The sequence below is a fragment of the Mesoplodon bidens genome (genome assembly GCF_964165515.1).
Source record: "Mesoplodon bidens genome assembly, chromosome: 13".
NCBI classification, from domain to species: Eukaryota; Metazoa; Chordata; class Mammalia; order Artiodactyla; family Ziphiidae; genus Mesoplodon; species Mesoplodon bidens.
The window spans coordinates 17,888,107-17,907,980 of NC_138169.1; the positions used below are offsets into that span (position 1 = coordinate 17,888,107).

The window sequence follows — 19,874 nt, forward strand, 5'->3', positions numbered from 1 at the left end:
CTCAAGAGGGGCCCAAGCCCTTGTTTGAACCACGAGAAGCTCACTAAGCACCTATTTCATTCCAAGCACCACCAAAAACAGCAGGTGCCTTCTAGAAATTCTCTCTCAGCAACTCTCTGATGCTCACAAAATGAGGGTTAGCCTGAACCATCTGAAAACCCCGGGACCACAGGAATACAAAATGTAACTCAGTACAAATGGAAGGGGGACTGTCTACCCTCCGCTGGGTAACAGCCAGTAATCATCACATTCTCTGTAAATTACACTTCAGAGCAAACAATGAGGCTACAACTCTGCTGCTGAACTAGGGGGAACAGTGGCTCCTCTATGACATCTGAGATTTCGTCTTGAGATTCACTCCTTTTTTCTTTTCAGCTGAGGAAAACAGGAACCTGAAGATGAAGTCGCTTGCTCAGAGCTGCACAGTTAGCAGCCCTGCCGATGGCACCAGGTTCCTCCAGCCCTCGGCTCCCCCGTCTTCCAGCTTTATGAGCAGAGCCCTAAGCTGGCGTGCCCTCCCGGCCTGCAGAGGCGAATGCTGAAGCCTGGAGATGTTTTCCCAAGACCCTTCCAGGTAAAGCCACGGTCAGTCCCTAAACCTTGCTGTCCCTGGAAGACAGCGGCTGTCACCTGGTGAGGCCGGTGCGAGGAGGTTGGCGACAGGGGACTGACCCTGCCTCAGGGGGTGTCACTCCCAAAGCAGCAGCATACCTGGCATTTTCTCTTCTGTTACCAACAAATACCCTAATTCCACAGCTTGATCTAAATTAGGGGAAAGGGGCACTTAAACCTTATGTTTGATTAAACCTAAGACTCTCAGTTTTATTAATAAATTTTATACTGGAAACAAAGAAGAAAAGGAAAAGAGAGGTCAGTATATTCATTAAGAGGAAAGAAAGCCTAAATCCAGAAGAATAGTGTCCATGTCAGCTCAGGCTACGCTGCTTTGGTTTACAGAGAGCTGGATGTGACATCCTAGGCAAACACTCAGGGCTCTTACAGATTCCCTCAGTTAGGTGTGTTCTACGGTAGAAGCACTCAGGCCAACAGCTATGACAGCCTCTGCCCCCTTACAGAGCCCCCCCCCACCGCCTCAGCTCTGCCCACAGGCAGAGGCCCAGAAATGGTGTTCTCACCTGGGTTAACCGAGGCACAGACCTCCCCAGAGGTTTCTCCAGATAAAGTCTGGAACAAAACTGAAACCCCTCCAGACTCTTGCTCTGAACTATTAGGCCTCATGGGGAAGCAGGAGGTGGATGAGGGGGAGAACCACATTGAATTGTATGATAAGTGTGTATTTGACTGACTAATATCAGTATAACCACACTCAGTACTGGACCGATTCTACCTCGGAAACTCAAAGCTTCATGATTTGGGACTAGGGAGTCTTGTGGATTGCCAAACACAGAAATAAAATTCAAGCAAAATCCATGAGAAAAGGGCCCATAAAAGAACATGAAGACATTTCTCCAAGACTTAACCAATGTGCCATAAAAACGATACATGGTGGAGGATGTCAGCTGTGGTTTGTTTGGTTAGAGCAGAGATCAACTTTAAAACCCACTAGTGTTTCTTACACTATATTAGAAAAATCCCAATCCACCCATACTTTCCAATTAATATATACATGGCACTAAAGATGGCAGTAAAGGGATTAGACGTGAAAATACAGAACCTAAATCCATACCTTTCAAAAGCAATGTTTTTAGTGTCAAGGCTGGTGTTAATGACTGGGCTTGTGAGCCGCCTCTCAACCTCCCTGCCTTTTGGCTTCATCAAGTCCAGAGTGAGGCGCTCCATTTCCTGGGAAAGGTCAAAGTGTTCGGTGGTGACCACTTTGTCATCGTGGTTGACTTCCATTAACTCTGCCCAGTTGTCTGCTCATGGAAACAAGGGCATAACTAAGCACAGTGCAAGGAAGATGCAAAACCAAAGAAGCTTTGTATGTTAAACTGCATCATCTTTCACACACACCCCATACCCCCCCACCCCCTGGCGCTATCTGATAAAACCTAAAGACTATTGAGTATTGATTACCTACTTGCCCAGGAATGATCTGGCCAACTTTCCATAACTCAGAGGACGCTCTGGGCCATCTTCCCCAAAGATGCAGACTTTTAAAATAATTTGTATTTTTTGTTAGCAACACATTTCATCTGTGTACTTCTTTAAGTATATGATTACCTAATTAATATAAATTATTTATGCACAACACTGGGTTAGCCACACCATTTCTCACCCTCCATTAGGGGACCATGCCTGATTATGGAGGCAACATAAAGAGATACAAGACAGAGTCTTGCACTCAGAGGTTTAGGAACGTCATATGTCAAGAGGGTAACAGTGTTGGGTGGTAAATGATACGTGCAAGAGAACTATCCAGGTAAGAAATAAGATATAGGAATTGAGAGTTGAATAACTAATAAGAATAACAGCAACAACAACAAAACCTGCCCCAGAGACAGGCACGGAAAAGGCACATAAGTGTGAATACACTTTGATGGTTAAAAAATCACTCACAACTTAGGAAGAGCAGTGATTACTAAAATAGAACCACTCACCTTCTCCCTTAAAGATAAAACTCCGCCTCCCTCTTATCCAGCTCATGTTCTCAAATCCCAGCAATGTGATATCCACACGCAGTTTGGCACCACTTTTCCAAATGCGGCAGACATCATTCGGGCATATTCTGGAAACCAAGGGCACTGGAGAAGAGAAGTGTACTACTGAGAAAAGCCCGAGGGCCAAGCAGAACAGCCAGGCCCCAGAAATCAGGATTCTGACTTTAATGAAAGGACAGGAGTGGCAAGATGGCGTCGGTCATACAGAACTGGGCTTGGCTCCCACACTTACAATACAAGGAGACATTCTTAAAAAATAAAAATGGACTTTCTGTTCTACAGCTGTTTATAAAACTGCAGATCTATGTCTTGTCCAGAGAAAATGCTAAATCAATTTCCCAAGAGCATTCTCAATCCCGAGTGAACCCCTCTCACTGACTACCATCAGGGCTAGAGTGCCTCCATCTGGCTGTCCTTATCCACATATGCTACTCTCGCCATCTGGCTGAGGCCCCCCTATACTGTCAGGCCCACCATTCAAGATATCAAATGTCTAAAATATGCTGCTTTTTAAACAAAAACTGAGATCAGAGTGGTTATTTGCATTAAAAAGAACTCAGTTTCATAGAAGAAGCTGAAGTTCTGTTCTTTCATATACTTTTTACTTCAGTTAAATGTTTTATTACAAATATGACTTCTTGCCTGAAAGGGAAGTCTGGAAGTGAAAATAGCTGAAAATCTGGGAGTTAGAAACTGTCATTAACTGATCTACAAGAAACAGAAGTAGAACATCTAGGAAAATTACTGTCAGTCAATTTGCCTTACATAAGATTTTGGAGAAATACATCCATTGTGTTAAAAACAAGCTATTCCAATATTCATCTCATCTTCTTCCTTAGAAACACAAGTTTAGGACTTCCCTGGTGGCGCAGTGGTTAAGAATCTGCCTGCCAATGCAGGGGACACGGGTAAGAGCCCTGGTCTGGGAAGATCCCACATGCCGCGGAGCAACTAAGCCGGTGCACCACAGCTACTGAGTCTGTGCTCTAGAGCCCACGAACCACAACTACTGAAGCCCGCGTGCCTAGAGCCCGTGCTCCACAACAAGAGAAGCCACTGCAATGAGAAGCCCGCGCACCACAACGAAGAGTAGCCCCCGCTCGCCGCAACTAGAGAAAGCCTGCATGCAGCAACGAAGACCCAACGCAGCCAAAAATAAATAAATGATTAATTTTTTAAAAAAAGAAAAGAGGGGCTTCCCTGGTGGCGCAGTGGTTGGGGGTCCGCCTGCCGATGCAGGGGACACGGGTTCGTGCCCCGGTCCGGGAGGATCCCACGTGCCACGGAGCGGCTGGGCCCAAGAGCCATGGCCGCTGGGCCTGCGCGTCCGGAGCCTGTGCTCCACAGCAGGGGAGGCCGCGGCGGTGAGAGGCCCACGTACCGCAAAAAAAAAAAAAAAAAGAAAAGAGAAACAAGTTTAAAAGGATCGCGTTGAACTCCACAAGGAAATGAGTAACTGATTTATGATAAACCTTACTAAGATTTTAGCCATTTAAAGTGAGATATTAAAAAACGAATAATATGGATAAATGTCAGCGATAACTGATAAAAGGAAGAGACAAAATTGTCTATATATTGTACTGATGAATGCTTGGGAGAAAAAGTCTTATGCAGGTGGGAAAAGATTGGAAGGAACACACCTAAAGCATTAACAACAGTTGTGCTTATGTGGGACTGTGGGTGACTGTCTTCCCTTATTCTCGTCTATTCATTTTCTAGATTAAAAAAAATACATATAACTTTTATAAAAAGTTATATAAGCCTATATTCAAGCTAAATAAATTTCAAGCCCACAGCCACTCACCCCAGCTGGTGAATTCCCACTTCATCTGCACGTAGAAATCCGGAGCCTGAAGGACAAAGGTTTAAAATAAATTACCCCTTACAGCAGAAACTAACACAACATTGTAAATCAGCTATACTCCAATTAAAATTAATTTTTAAAAAATAAAATAAAAAATAAAATAAAATAAATTACCCTTGGTACCATTAACTAAACACAAACACAGTAAGGTTTATTAGGGTTGTTTAAAAGGGAGAGGGAGAAAGAACAGAGAAGAAGAAACATAAATCGCAAACCCATCAAACTAAATCCTTATTTTATGTTCAGGCTGTTATTTTATCTCAATATAAAATATGTCTACACAGTTAATAAAATTAACTGCAAGTGACAAGGTGGGAGATGGAGGGAGATAAAGTCAAAGTTGATTTAGGGGCTCAACCGTGTTCCTAACAGTAATGGCCCATGAGACAGGAGGATGGGCTCAAGCACCACCACAAGATATGGGTCACAGGCTGGTCTAAGCAGAGAAGAGGGAGCATGGACCCCATCTGTTCTACGGGGAACTTGACTGTGAAAGGCTTTGTGTGCTGGGAAGTGCTTGGTGTTTATCGGACCACTCTGAAACCAAGAGGCTGCAAGACATCACTGCCCCCAGAAAGTTGAATTTTCCCTCCAGTTAACAGAAGACTTTTGCCCCACTTTCCTCTTAAAGTTTTAGGATTTGGCTTCTTGAGGTTTCACACCACCAGAGCAGGCCTGTTTAGGATGATTTTCTGACCTACCATGAACTCCTACCGAAGGTTCTTGGAGAGCTACTTAAGAAATCCAACAGTTAGCATGAAGGAAGGAAAATGCTAGAAATTCCAGGTGTTTTTCTGCTCAAGAAAAACCAGATTCCAATGATGGGTGAAGACACTCCGAGGGGCAATGGATAAGAAATACGGACACGTAACAAGGAGACACTGTTGAAAGACAAGCCGTCACGCATGGCCTCTGGTGCCACCAAGCACCATGTTATTTGTGGGCTGTCTATAACCTCCAGCAGAGAATACCACTCAGTGCAGTTCACTACTATGGATCAATACAGGTAAAAAAAAGAAAGTCTTTTATACTGAATTTTTTAAGTGTGGGTGACTCCATATTAAATAAGTCATTTTCTGCTTTGTCAAATGGACAAATGATGTCTTTAGTTCCTCCTACAGCGAGTTAGATAAGGAAACAAATCTATGTGATCTTTCTGCACTCAAACACACATCTATTTTAAAAACAGTGGATACAACCATTTAATACTTCATGGACTTTTTTTTGTAGTATGTGTAAAATGAATGTCTTCGGCAGGATTTAGCTTGTGTCACCGAAATTTTTTTTAAGAAGAGTGCTCAGATAACAAGCAGTGATTGTCTCACAGCAAAGTTATTCCTTTTCTCAACAGGATTGTTAATTTTTCTCAAGAAATGTAGAAAGCCGATTTATCTAGCAAATATCTTTGGAAATACTTGGGGAGCTCACTTCTGTGTTTAAACTGAGAATAAACAACATGAAAATTGAACCGCTGGTACTTTCTCGTCTCCTGCTGCCTCGGGAATATTGCACATGGTTGACCAATAAGACAGTTATTGCAAGTGACAAAGGTTATCTGAAGAATGGTAACCATCATCCAAAACAATCCAAGAGCCTAGAAGTAAAGTCTTTTAAGAAAATTCTCTAAGTGTCACAGAGCCCATACATCATTCACAAGAGAGAGAAACTGCCCCAAAGCCAATAACTATAAATAAATTAAGGGAATGGATTAGAAGTCACAAAATACAAATGGCTAGAAGTGACAGGGGTGTCAAGGAGAGCTGCACACAGACTTCTGAGCCTCAACAGGCCCTGAAAATCCCCATATAGTCACGATGTTCATTACAATTTCCCCAAGATGACCTGAGCTCGGGATGCTACTTGTAAGAAAACAGGCGGCTACACAAATTAATTTCTTGAGGTCCATTTGTCTTTAGTTCTAATTTTTAAATAACACTTAAAAGAGTAAGTCTTAATGACCCGGAAACGCAATCTGTGAAAGACTTCATACATTTAACAAGTTGGAAAAGCAAGGAATAATGCTATTTGGTATTCAGTACATCGTATTCACGACTCATAAAACTCCTTAGGAAGGCACACCAGGATGTCAAACTGTGTCTGCAGCTGCTGTTTCAGCATTTAACTCCAATGATGGCACTGTCAATTTTTATGGCTACCTCGAGAATTTTCTGGAGCAGCTCGGGAACTCCCTCGAGGGCCATGGATGTGTTGTGGAAGTCCCGATGCTGAAGGACTGTGTACACCATCTCGGGATCACCAGTGCTCACAGCCTCGTGCAAAACTGGAAGGCAAAAAAGTGAAATTTGATCCCCCTGTATTCTCACACTTTCTGACAAATTCCAAAGCCACTGTGAAAAGTATCTATCTGGATCAAAGGCCAATATTCTCTTCGAAGTGGGACACAGGCTGAAGCCCCCCCCTGATCTTTATGACCATGACTACTTACTTCGAGCCCTTACCTGACTGAGACGAGAACACAGCACTCTTAGCCTCTTGAGCAAACCCTGCCGTCATTCCCTTTCCCCCTTTCTTACCACTGGCTCTGAAATACTGACAGTGTCTTCAGAGCTGGCTTTCACTGTGTGATCACATAACTATGGAGATGGGCAGGTAGGGTTTGTGTTGTGTATATCCTTGCTCAGTCAACTCAAAATTACTCTGACCAGTAGTATGAGAGTGTGCAAGACAAGCGAAGTGCCAGGATTTCACTGGAAAATACTACGTTCAGCTATCACTTTTTTGATTTTGTCTATCCTCATGGATTCGCTAGAGTTACCACCGCATTCCTCAGGGGAAATCCGGCCTTCACACTCATGTCTGATGCACATAGAGCCGCTTTCCGGATAAGGAGTCACCCTCTACCCAGGGCTCTTGGCCCAGGACGTAATTCGGACCACTGTGCTGCAGACGAGCCAGCAGCATCCGAGGCTCTCATCTTCTCGCCCAGCTCCAAGTGCCAAGAGAGAAAGAGTCTTAAGATAAAGATGATGTGGGACTAAGGACTGAAACTGGCCTTTATTCAGAAAGAGAAAACGAAATGAAAGGCTTTAAATCATTTTACAAGTATACTTGCCTGTCCATCCCTCGCGATTTTCTTTTGTAACGTCTGCTTTATGTCGGAGCAAGACTCTAGCAGATTCCAAATGTCCCAAAGAAACAGCAAGATGCAATAAGGTTCGACCTCGCGGATCCAGAGCCTCCACATTCTGTAAAGTAAACACTGGCATTTATATAATTGTATATATTACATAAAAACGTGGAAAGGAGTTTGAGAGATAATATGCAGTATAAAAATTAAAAATAGGAGGGTCTGGGAGAACCCTGTTGACATAGCATCACACAGAAGGGATTTGGCGTGTTCACAGTGGTGGCAGAAGAATCTCTCTGACACATCTGGGCCAAAAAGCAACCTCAGGCTACTGAGACAAGACTCCCCATTCTCCTGCAAAGGTAAGCCCAGGAGGCTTGAGGCAGTACCCTCAATGTGCTGTGGATGGTAAATGTCATCTAATCCTAAGACAGTTCAGAATTAAATATGAGAAAGATGAAATACACCAAATCCACAGTATTCATTTTTCTGTTAACTTTAGTAGTATTCTGTGTAATATGGCATTTTCAATGTTTGTAAGATTTAGATAATGTATCAGAGAATCTGACAAATTAGCCTGTGATTCTAATGTAAGATATACCATTGAATAATTGATTTTGGACTCATATTAGAGATTTTTACTAGTGTGCAAATAATATTAAAAGAGAGGAGGATTGGTTCAAGATAGCAGAGTAGAAGGACGTGTGCTCACTACCTCTTGCGAGAGCACTGGAATCACAACTAACTGCTGAACAATCATCGGCAGGAAGACACTGGAACTCACCAAAATAGATACCCCACATCCAAAGACAAAGGAGAAGCCACAATGAGATGGTAGGAGGGGCACAATCACAATAAAATCAACTCCCATAACTGCTGGGTGGGTGACTCACAAACTGGAGAACACTTATACAACAGAAGTCCACCCACTGGAGTGAAGGTTCTGAGCCCCATGTCAGGCTTCCCAACCTGGGGGTCCGGCAACAGGAGGAGGAATTCCTAGAGAATCAGACTTTGAAGGCTAGCAGGATTTGACTGCAGGACTTTGACAGGACTGGAGGAAACAGAGACTCCACTCTTGGAGGGCACACACAAAGTAGTGTGCGCATCGGGACCCAGGGGAAGGAGCAGTGACCCCATAGGAGACTAAATCAGACCTACCTGCTAGTGTTGGAGCGTCTCCTGCAGAGGCGGGACAGAGGTGGCTGTGGCTCACCATGGGGACAAGGACACTGGCAGCAGAAGTTCTGTGAAGTGCTCCTTGGCATGAGCCCTCCCAGAGTCCACCATTAGCCCCAGCAAAGAGCCCAGTAGGCTCCAGTGCTGTACGCTCCAGTGCTGGGTTGCCTCAGGCCAAACAACCAACAGGGAGGAAACTCAGCCCCACCCATCAGCAGACAAGCAGATTAAAGTTTTACTGAGCTCTGCCCACCAGAGCAACACCCAGCTCCACCCACCACCAGTCCCTCTGATCAGGAAGCTTGCACAAGCCTCTTAGATAGCCTCATCCACCAGAGGGCAGACAGCAGAAGCAAGAAGAACTACAATTCTGCAGCCTGTGGAAGGAAAACCACATTCACAGAAAGACAGACAAAATGAAAAGGCAGAGGACTTTGTACCAGATGAAGAAACAAGATAAAATCCCAGAAAAACAACTAAATGAAGTGGAGATAGGCAACCTTCCAGAGAAAGAATTCAGAATAATGATACTGAAAATGATCCAGGACCTCAGAAAAAGAATGGAGGCAAAGATCGAGAAGATGCAAGAAACATTTAACAAAGACCTAGAAGAATTAAAGAACAAACACTACAGAACAAACAAACAGAGATGAACAATCCAATAACTGAAATGAAAAATACACTAGAAGAAATCAATAACAGAATAACTGAGGCAGAAGAAGGGATAAGTGACCTGGAAGACAGAATGGTGAAATCCACTGCCACGGAACAGAATAAAGAAAAAAGAATGAAAAGAAATGAAGACAGCCTAAGAGACCTCTGGGACAACATTAAACGCAACAACATTTGCATTATAGGGGTCCCAGAAGGAGAAGTGAGAGAGAAAGGACCCGAGAAAATATTTGAAGAGATTATAGTCAAAAACTTCCCTAACATGGGAGAGGAAATAGCCACCCAAGTCCAGGAAGCGCAGAGAGTCCCATACAGGATAAATCCAAGGAGAAACATGCTGAGACACATAGTAATCAAACTGACAAAAATTAAAGACAAAGAAAATTATTGAAAGCAACAAGGGAAAAATGACAAATAACATACAAGGGAACTCCCATAAGGTAAACAGCTGATTTCTCAGCAGAAACTCTACAAGCCAGAAGGGAGTGGCATGATATATTTAAAGTGATGAAAGGGAAGAACCTACAACCAAGATTACTCTAGCCAGCAAGGATCTCATTCAGATTCAACGGAGAAATCAAAAGCCTTACAGACAAGCAAAAGCTAAGAGAATTCAGCACCACCAAACCAGCTCTACAACAAATGCTAAAGGAACTTCTCTAAGTGGGAAACACAAGAAAGGAAAAGGACCTACAAAAACAAACCCAAAACAATTAAGAAAATGGTAATAGGAATACACATATTGATAATTACCTTAAACGTGAATGGATTAAATGCTCCTACCAAAAGACACAGGCTTACTGAATGGATACAAAAACAAAACCCATATATATGCTGTCTACAAGAGACCCACTTCAGACCTAGGGACATATACAGACTGAAAGTGAGGGGACGGAAAAACATACTCCATGCAAATGGAAATCAAAAGAAAGCTGGAGTAGCAATACTCGTATCAGATAAAATAGACTTTAAAATAAAGAATGTTACAAGAGACAAGGAAGGACACTACATAATGATCAGGGATCAATTCAAGAAGAAGATATAACAACTATAAATATATATGCACCCAACACAGGAGCACCTCAATACATAAGGCAAATGCTAACAGCTATAAAAGAGGAAATTGACAGTAACACAATAATAGTGGGGAACTTTAACACCTCACTTACACCAATGGACAGATCATACAGACAGAAAATTAATAAAGAAACACAAGCTTTAAATGACACAACAGACCAGATAGATTTAATTGATATTTATAGGACATTCCACCCCAAAACAACAGATTACACTTTCTTCTCAAGTGCACACAGAACATTCTCCAGGATCGACCACATTTTGGGTCACAAATCAAGTCTCGGTAAATTTAAGAAAACTGAAATCATATCATGCATCTTTTCCGACCACAATGCTATGAGATTAAAATCCATCACAGGGAAAAAAACGTAAAAAACACAAACACACGGAGGCTAAACAATATATTACTAAATAACCAAGAGATCACTGAAGAAATCAAAGAGGAAATAAAAAAATACCTAGAGACAAATTACAACGAAAACACAATGATCCAAAACCTGTGGGATACAACAAAAGCAGTTCTAAGAGGGAAGTTTATAGCAATACAAGCCTACCTGAAGAAACAAGAAAAATCTTAAATAAACAATCTAAACTTACACCTAAAGGAACTAGAGAAAGAAGAACAAACAAAACCCAAAGTTAGCAGAAGGAAAGAAATCATAAAGATCACAGCAGAAATAAATGAAATACAAACAAAGAAAACAATAGCAAATATCAATAAAACTAAAAGCTGGTTCTTTGAGAAGATAAACAAAACTGATAAACCTTTAGCCAGACTCATCAAGGAAAAGAGGGAGAGAACTCATATCAATAAGATAAGAAATGAAAAAGGAGAAGTTACAACAGACACTGCAGAAATACAAAGCATCATAAGGGACTATTACAAGCAACTCTATGCCAATAAAATGGACAACCTGGAAGAAATGGACAAATTCTTAGAAAGGTATAACCTTCCAAGACTGAACCAGGAAGAAACAGAAAATATGAATAGACCAATCACAAGTAATGAAATTGAAACTGTGATTAAAAATCTTCCAACAAACAAAAGTCCAGGACCAGATGGCTTCACAGGTGAATTCTCTCACACATTTAGAGAAGAGCTAACACTCATCCTTCTCAAACTCTTCCAAAAAATTGCAGAGGAAGGAACACTCCCAAACTCATTCTATGAGGCCACCATCACCCTGATACCAAAACCAAAGATACTACAAAAAAAGAAAATTACAGACCAATATCACTGATGAATATAGATGCAAAAATCCTCAACAAAATACTAGCAAACAAAATCCAACAACACATTAAAAGGATCATACACCATGATCAAGTGGGATTTATCCCAGGGATGCAAGGATTCTTCAATATATGCAAATCAATCAATGTGATACACCATATTAACAAATTGAAGAAGAAAAACCATATGATCATCTCAGTAGATGCAGAAAAAGCTTTTGACAAAACTCAACACCAATTTATGATAAAAACTCTCCAGAAAGTGGGCATGGAGGGAACCTACCTCAACATAATAAAGGCCATATACAACAAACCCACAGCAAACATCATTCTCAATGGTGAAAAACTGAAAGCATTTCCTCTAAGATCAGGAACAAGACAAGGATGTCCACTCTCACCACTATTATTCAACATAGTTTGGAAAGTCCTAGCTATGGCAATCAGAGAAGAAAAAGAAATAAAAGGAATACAAATTGGAAAAGAAGAAGTAAAACTGTCACTGTTTGCAGATGACATGATACTATACATAGAGAATCCTAAAGATGCCACCTGAAAACTACTAGGCTAATCAATGAATTTGGTAAAGTTGCAGGATACAAAATTAATGTGCAGAAATCTCTTTCATTCCTATATACTAACAATGAAAGATCAGAAAGAGAAATTAAGGAAACTATCCCATTCACCATTGCAACAAAAAGAATAAAATACCTAGGAATAAACCTACCTAAGAAGGTAAAAGACCTGTACTCAGGGCGTCCCTGGTGGCACAGTGATTAAGAATCCACCTGCCATGCAGGGGACACGGGTTCAAACCCTGATCCAGGAAGATCCCACATGCTGTGGAGAAACTAAGCCCGTACGCCACAACTACTGAGCCTGCGCTCTAGAGCCCGCGTGCCACAACTACTGAAGCCCACACACCTAGAGCCCATGCTCCACAACAAGAGAAGCCGCCACAATGAGAAGCCCGCACACCACAACGAAGAGTAGCCCCTGCTCGACGCAACTAAAGAAAGCCCACGCACAGCAATGAAGACCCAATTCAGCCATAAATAAACAAAGAAATAAATAAGAAAACCTTTACTCAGAAAACTATAAAACACGGATGAAAGAAATCAAAGATGACACAAACAGATGGAGAGATATACCATGTTCTTGGATTGCAAGAATCAATATTGTGAAAATGACTATACTACCCAAAGCAATCTACAGATTCAATGCAATCCCTATCAAATTACCAGTGGCATTTTTTACAGAACTAGAACAAAAAATCTTAAAATTTGTATGGAGACACAAAAGACCCCAAATAGCCAAAGCAGTCTTGAGGGAAAAAAACAGAGCTGGAGGAATAAGACTCCCTGACCTCAGACTATACTACAAAGCTACAGTAATCAAGACAATATGGTACTGGCACAAAAACAGAAATGTAGATCAATGGAACAGGATAGAAAGCCGAGTTAAACCCACGCACCTATGGTCAACTAATCTATGACAAAGGAGACAAGGATATACAATGGAGAAAAGACAGTCTCTTCAGTAAGTGGTGCTGGGAAAACTGGACAGCTACATGTAAAATAATGAAATTAGAACACTCCCTAACACCATACACAAAAATAAACTCAAAATGGATTAGAGACCTAAATGTAAGACCGGACACTTTAAAACTCTTAGAGGAAAACATAGGAAGAACACTCTTTGACATAAATCACAGCAAGATCTTTTTTGATCCACCTCCTAGAGTAATGGTAATAAAAACAAAAATAAACAAATGGGACCTAATGAAATTTAAAAGCTTTTGAAAAGCAAAGGAAACTACAAACAAGACAAAAAGACAACTCTCAAAATGGGAGAAAATATTTACCAATGAATCAACAGGCAAAGGATTAATCTCCAAAATATATAAACAGCTCATGCAGCTCAATATTAAAAAAACAAACAACCCAATCAAAAAATGGGCAGGGGAAGCTTCCTTGGTGGTACAGTGGTTAAGAATCCGCCTGCCAATGCAGGGGACACGGGTTCAAGCCCTGGTCCAGGAAGATCCCACATGCCACGGAGCAACTAAGCCCACACGCCACAACTACTGAGCCTGTGCTCCAGAGCCCGTGAACCATGACTCCTGAAGCCCGGGCACCTGGAGCCCGTGCTCTGCAACAAGAGAAGCCGTCGTAATGAGAAGCCTGCACACCACAACGAAGAGTAGCCCCCACTCACTGCAACTAGAGAAAGACTGTGCACAGCAGCAAAGACCCAATGCAGCCAAAAATAAATAAATAAAGTAAATAATAATAAAATTAGAAAAAAAATGGGCAGAAGACCTAGACATCTCTCCAAAGAAGACATACAGATGGCCAAGAAGCTCATGAAAAGCTGCTCAACATCACTAATTATTAGAGAAATGCAAATCAAAACTACAGTGAGGTATCAACTCACACCAGTTAGAATGGGCATCATCAGGGCTTCCCTGGTGGCGCAGTGGTTGAGAGTCCGCCTGCCGATGCAGGGGACATGGGTTCGTGCCCCGGTCCGGGAAGATCCCACATGCCGCGGAGCGGCTGGGCCCATGAGCCATGGCCGCTGGGCCTGCGCGTCCGGAGCCTGTGCTCCGCAACAGGAGAGGCCACAACAGTGAGAGGCCTATGTACCGCAAAAAAAAAAAAAAAAGAATGGGCATCATCAGAAAATCTACAAACAACAAATGCTGGAGAGGGTGTGGAGAAAAGGGAACCCTCTTGCACTGTTGGTGGAAATGTAAACTGATACAGCCACTATGGAGAACAGTATGGAGGTTCCTTAAAAAACTAAAAATAGAATTACCATATGACCCAGCAATTCCACTACTGGGCATATACCCAGAGAAAACCATAATTCAAAAAGACATATGCACCCCAATGTTCACTGCAGCACTATTTACAATAACCAGGTCATGGCAGCAACCTAAATGCCCATCGACAAAGGAATGGATTAAGAAGATGTGGTACATATATACAATGGAATATTACTCAGCCATAAAAAGGAACGAAATTGGGTCATTTGTAGAGACATGGATGGATCTAGAGACTGTTATACAGAGTGAAGTAAGTCAGAAAGAGAAAAACAAATATTGTATATTAATGCATATATGTGGAACCTACAAGAATGGTACAGATGAACCGGTTTGCAGGGCAGAAATAGTGACACAGATGTAGAGAACAAACGTATGGACACCAAGGAGGGAAAATGGCAGGGGGATGGTGGTGGTGGTGGGATGAATTGGGAGACTGGGATTGACATATATACACTAATATGTATAAAATAGATAACTAATAAGAAACTGCTATATGAAAAAATCAAATTCAAAAAAAATTAAAAATAATATTTGCACATCATGACAGCGCTATATGGGAAAATGAATGCTTGCAAGTGGGCAAGACTGAAACATGACTCTGGGAGCTATACATAAAGATGACAGTTACTAAGTTCCTTTTTCTATAAAGTTCAGTGCCTCATAAACACTGGCTATAGGCCTCAGATCATTGAACACAACCTTAAGCACGAATGGCACTCAACACAACAGCACTCAAATTAAGTCTAAATAAGGCTAAGGGCTTTCATGGAAATGCAACCACCCTATGACGCGGAACATGGGGGATTTCTCCAGCACATCTCAGCATTCAAGTCAAGAACAGAAAGTGCAGGACTTTAATCAAAACCGAAAGTACAGAAGATAATTTGAGTGAGAATAAAATTACATTCTCTAGCTGGATTCCCACCAAAACACCACTCTCATTATTGTGTGTTGAGTGCCCCGAAGTAGCAGCACCCACAGGTTCCACAGACAACCAGCATGATCCACCAGGCATGTGTGTGGACATATTTGCAGATAAATGTCCATTTGGCTTTGACTCTTCATTCCTATTTTGGCCCTCCTCCCGGCACCTGCGCTGTGTCTCCAGAGCTCAGTCTGAACAACTGAGTGCTGCCTTCCAAAGACGGCTCTGGATGTTCTTCCAAGGACACAAGAAACTGCCATGGGGCTTTTGGAATATAAAAACTTTTACATGCCATGATACTGCTTAGAAAATGTGCTTTATGTTGATTTGAGATGCTAGTTGTTGTGCAGCCTCCAGAGATATCCAGAACAAGCCACTATCGGCCACAGGAAAGGAAGGTAAGCGGGCCTGTGGCTAAGCAGCTACTATCCAACAGCTACTGAGCTTCCCTGTTTTGCTAATTGTATCATGGCTATTGTGGAGTGAAGACAGGAACTGCTACTGACGAAAAATAGAAGTGGTCGAAAACATTCTGCTAAGTGAACTCGCATCCTCCTGGACCAACCCCAGACCTCAGAGTTCTCTCAGGTGCTGAAATGCCAACAAGTCTCCTGGAACGGGGCCCACACCACCTCCTGGGATTCCCTGACTTTTCCCAAGGGGACGGCCTGTCTATCTCACCAAAGCGTCCAAAGGGCAGGATCCGAGTTTCATATTTCTTAGCTTCTGCCACCGTAGACTCTAATTTGCATTAAATCATTGTTCTTTAAAAAAAGTAATATGGGCTTCCCTGGTGGTGCAGTGGTTGAGAGTCTGCCTGCCGATGCAGGGGACACGGGTTCGTGCCCCGGTCCGGGAAGATCCCACATGCCGCGGAGCGGCTAGGCCCGTGAGCTATGGCCGCTGAGCCTGTGCATCCGGAGCCTGTGCTCCGCAACGGGAGAGGCCACAGCAGTGAGAGGCTCGCATACCGCACCTAAATAAATAAATAAATAAATAAAACAAAATAAAATAAAAATAATAAAAAAATTTTTAAAAGTAATATGACTTTAAACTATTAACTAAGCTGAAGTTTATTAGGCAAGAAATAATTAGCAAATTTATTATTTTCTTTCATGTCTCTTACAGATACTGTTTTCTTACTCAACAAGTTCAGCGTACTACATGAAAGGTGCTAGGGTTAGCATACTGCCCGACACAGGAGATGCTTAACAATATTTACCACACAAAAGGGGAAACTCTACTTACTTTAATTCATACCCCAGAACAAAACTAACATCTCGGACTAAGCTCCTGGGCAACCATTAAGATACGATGTATAAAATGAAAGCCAAATATATTTTGTTGACTTTTTTCTGTTTTGGACCATGGGGAAAACTGTATGTCGGAGCCACATAGCTGTACACTTTGCATGGCTAACTGTTCAGAGCCTCCTGTGCCTCTCCTCATTTGAAAGGAGAGAAGGAAGGAAGAATAATATAATATATTACAGTGACAGTATGATTTAAAACAATGGATGAATAACAATTAGAGTGGAAAAAAAGGATAGAAAATCAATAGAGAAAATCAACAAAACCAAAAGTTGGCTCTTTGAAAATATCAACAAAATTGACAAAATTTCAGCTAGACTGACCAAGGAAAAAAAAAGACTAAAGTTACCAAAATCAGGAATGAAAAAGGGGATATTACTAACAACTCTACAGAAATAAGAAGTATTATAAATGAATGCTATGAACAAACGTATGCCAACAAATTAGAATTTAGATGAAATGCACATACTCCTAGACAGACACAAACTAGGAAAACTGACTTAGGAAAAAATAGAAAACCTGAAAAAATATATATAACAAGAAAAGAGATTGGATCAGTAATTTTAAAACTTCCCAGGAAAAAACCTCAGGCCTAGATGGCTTCACTGGTGAATTCTACCAAATGTTTAATGAATTAATACCAATTCTTCACAAACCTAGAAAAACAGAAGAGGAAGGAAAACTTCCCAATTCATTTTATAAGCCCAGTATTATCCTGATGTTGAACACGTCACAAAAAAAGAAAACCACAGACCAGTATCTCTTATGAATATAGGTACAAAAATCCTCAACAATATTCTAGCAAAGTAAATTCACCAATATATAAAAAGGGCTATTGTACACCATGACCAAGTGAGTTTATCCCACAAATGCCAAGGGTGGCTTAACATCTGACAATCAATTAATGTAACACAGCATATCAACAGAATAAAATAAAATAAAAAACACATGACCATCTCGATAAATGCATGCTGTGGTCTGAAGGTGAAGTGTCCACCCAAACTTTGTATGTTGAAATCCTAACCTCTAAAGATGATGGTATTAGGAAGTGGGGCCTTTGGGAAGTGCTTAGATCATGAGAGTGAAGCCCTCATGAATGGAATTAGTGCCTTTATAAGAGAGGCTCCAGAGAGCTTGCTAACCCCCTTCTACCATGTTAGGACACAGTGAGAAGGCACCTGCTATGAACCAGGAGGAGAGCCCTCAGCAGCCACCACACCTAACCTGCTGGCACCATGATCTTGGACTTCAAGGTTCCAGAACTATAAGAAACAAATTTCTATTGTTTATAAACTATCCACTCTATGATATTTGTTACTGCAGCTCAAATGGACTAAAACAATGCAGAAAAAGCATTTCACAAAATCCCACACCACTTCATGATAAAAAAACACTCAACAAACTAGGAATGGAAGGGAACTTCCTCAAACAGCATCCGCCTGTGAAAACCCCACAGCTAACATCATATTTAATGGTGAGAGACTGGATGCTTTCCTCCTAAGATAGGAACAAGACAAGAATGTTCTCTTTCATCACCTCTATTCAGCATTGTACTAGAGGTTCTAACCAAGGCAATAAGGCAAGAAAAATAAACAAAAGACATCCAGATTGGAAAGGAAGACATAAAACTATCTCTACTCACAGACAACATGATCTCATATGCAGAAAATCCTAAGAAATCTACTTAAAAACTATTAGAACTAATGAGTTCTGCAAGGCTGCAGGATACGAGAGCAATACAGAAAAATCAATTGTATACCTATACACTTGTAACAACTCAAAAATGAAACTTTAAAAATTCCTTTTACGGGGCTTCCCTGGTGGCGCAGTGGTTAAGAATCCGCCTGCCAATGCAGGAGACATGGGTTCAAGCCCTCGTTTGGGAAGATCCCACATGCCACAGAGCAACTAACCCTGTGGGCCACAACTACTGAGCCTGCATTTAGAGCCCATGTTCTGCAACAAGAGAAGCCACTGCAATGAGAAGCCTGCGCACTGCAACGAAGAGTAGCCCCTGCTCGCTGCAACTAGAGAAAGCCTACACGCAGCAACGAAGACCAAATGCAGCCAAAAATGAATGAATGAATGAATGAGTTTTTTAAAAATTCCTTTTACAATAGCATTGAAAAGAATAAAACATTTGGGAATAAGCAACAAAAGAAGTATAAACCTTATACTCCGAAAACCATAAAGCATTGTTGAAAGAAATTAAGATCTAAATAAATGGAAAAGCATCCCATGTTCATAGTTCAGAAGACTTAATATTTTAACATGTCAAAACTCCCTAAACTGAGCTACAGAGTCAATGCAATCTCTATCAAAATTGCAGCTGACTTTCTGCAGAAACGAACAAGCTTATACTAAGATTCATAGGAAATGCAAGGAACCCAGAATAGCCAAAACCATCTTGAAACAAAGAGTAAAATTTGAGGATTCACACTTCCCAATTTCAAAACTTACTACACAAAGCTACAGCAATCAAGACAGTGTGGTACTGGCAAAAGGACAGACATATAAATCAATGGAATACAATCTAGAATCTAGAAATAAACTTATACATTTATGGTCAATTGATTTTCAACAAGGGCGCCGAAATAACTCAATGGGGAAACAATAATCTTTTCAAAAAATGGTGCTTGAACAACTAGATATCCACATGCGAAAGAATGAAGTACTGTATATACCATATGCAAAAATTAGCTCAAAGTTGATCAAAAACCTAAATGTAAGAGCTAAAACACTAAAACTCTTAGGAGAAAACATAGGATTATATCTTAGTGAACTTGCGTTAAGCAAAACCTGCTCAGATACAACACCAAAAGCGTGAGACAAAAGAAAATACAGATAAACTACACTCCATCTAAACTGAAAACTGCTGTACTTCAAATGACATAAAGAAAGTAAAAAGACAACCTAAAGAATGGAAGAAAATATTTGCAAGTCATATGCTTAATAAGGGGCTAGTATCCGGAAAATATCAAGAACTCTACACAAGAATAAAAAGACAAATAATCCAGCTGTAAAATGGGCAAAGGATTTAAATAGACATTTCTTCAAAGAAGATATGCCAATGCTCAATAA

General features: G+C 41.2%; 1 protein-coding gene across 1 annotated transcript in view; it reads right to left on the minus strand.

Moving 5' to 3' along the window:
• Positions 1-19,874, minus strand: part of ANKRD13A (ankyrin repeat domain 13A) — a 39,597-nt gene that overhangs the window by 13,406 nt on the left and 6,317 nt on the right. Inside the window, exons 2-6 of the mRNA XM_081252167.1 lie at positions 7,559-7,691; positions 6,642-6,766; positions 4,426-4,471; positions 2,562-2,705; positions 1,688-1,877 (exon numbers count right to left, since the gene is read on the minus strand). Of these exons, the coding sequence (XP_081108293.1) occupies positions 1,688-1,877; positions 2,562-2,705; positions 4,426-4,471; positions 6,642-6,766; positions 7,559-7,691 (638 nt within the window). The remainder of the gene's footprint in view (positions 1-1,687; positions 1,878-2,561; positions 2,706-4,425; positions 4,472-6,641; positions 6,767-7,558; positions 7,692-19,874) is intronic.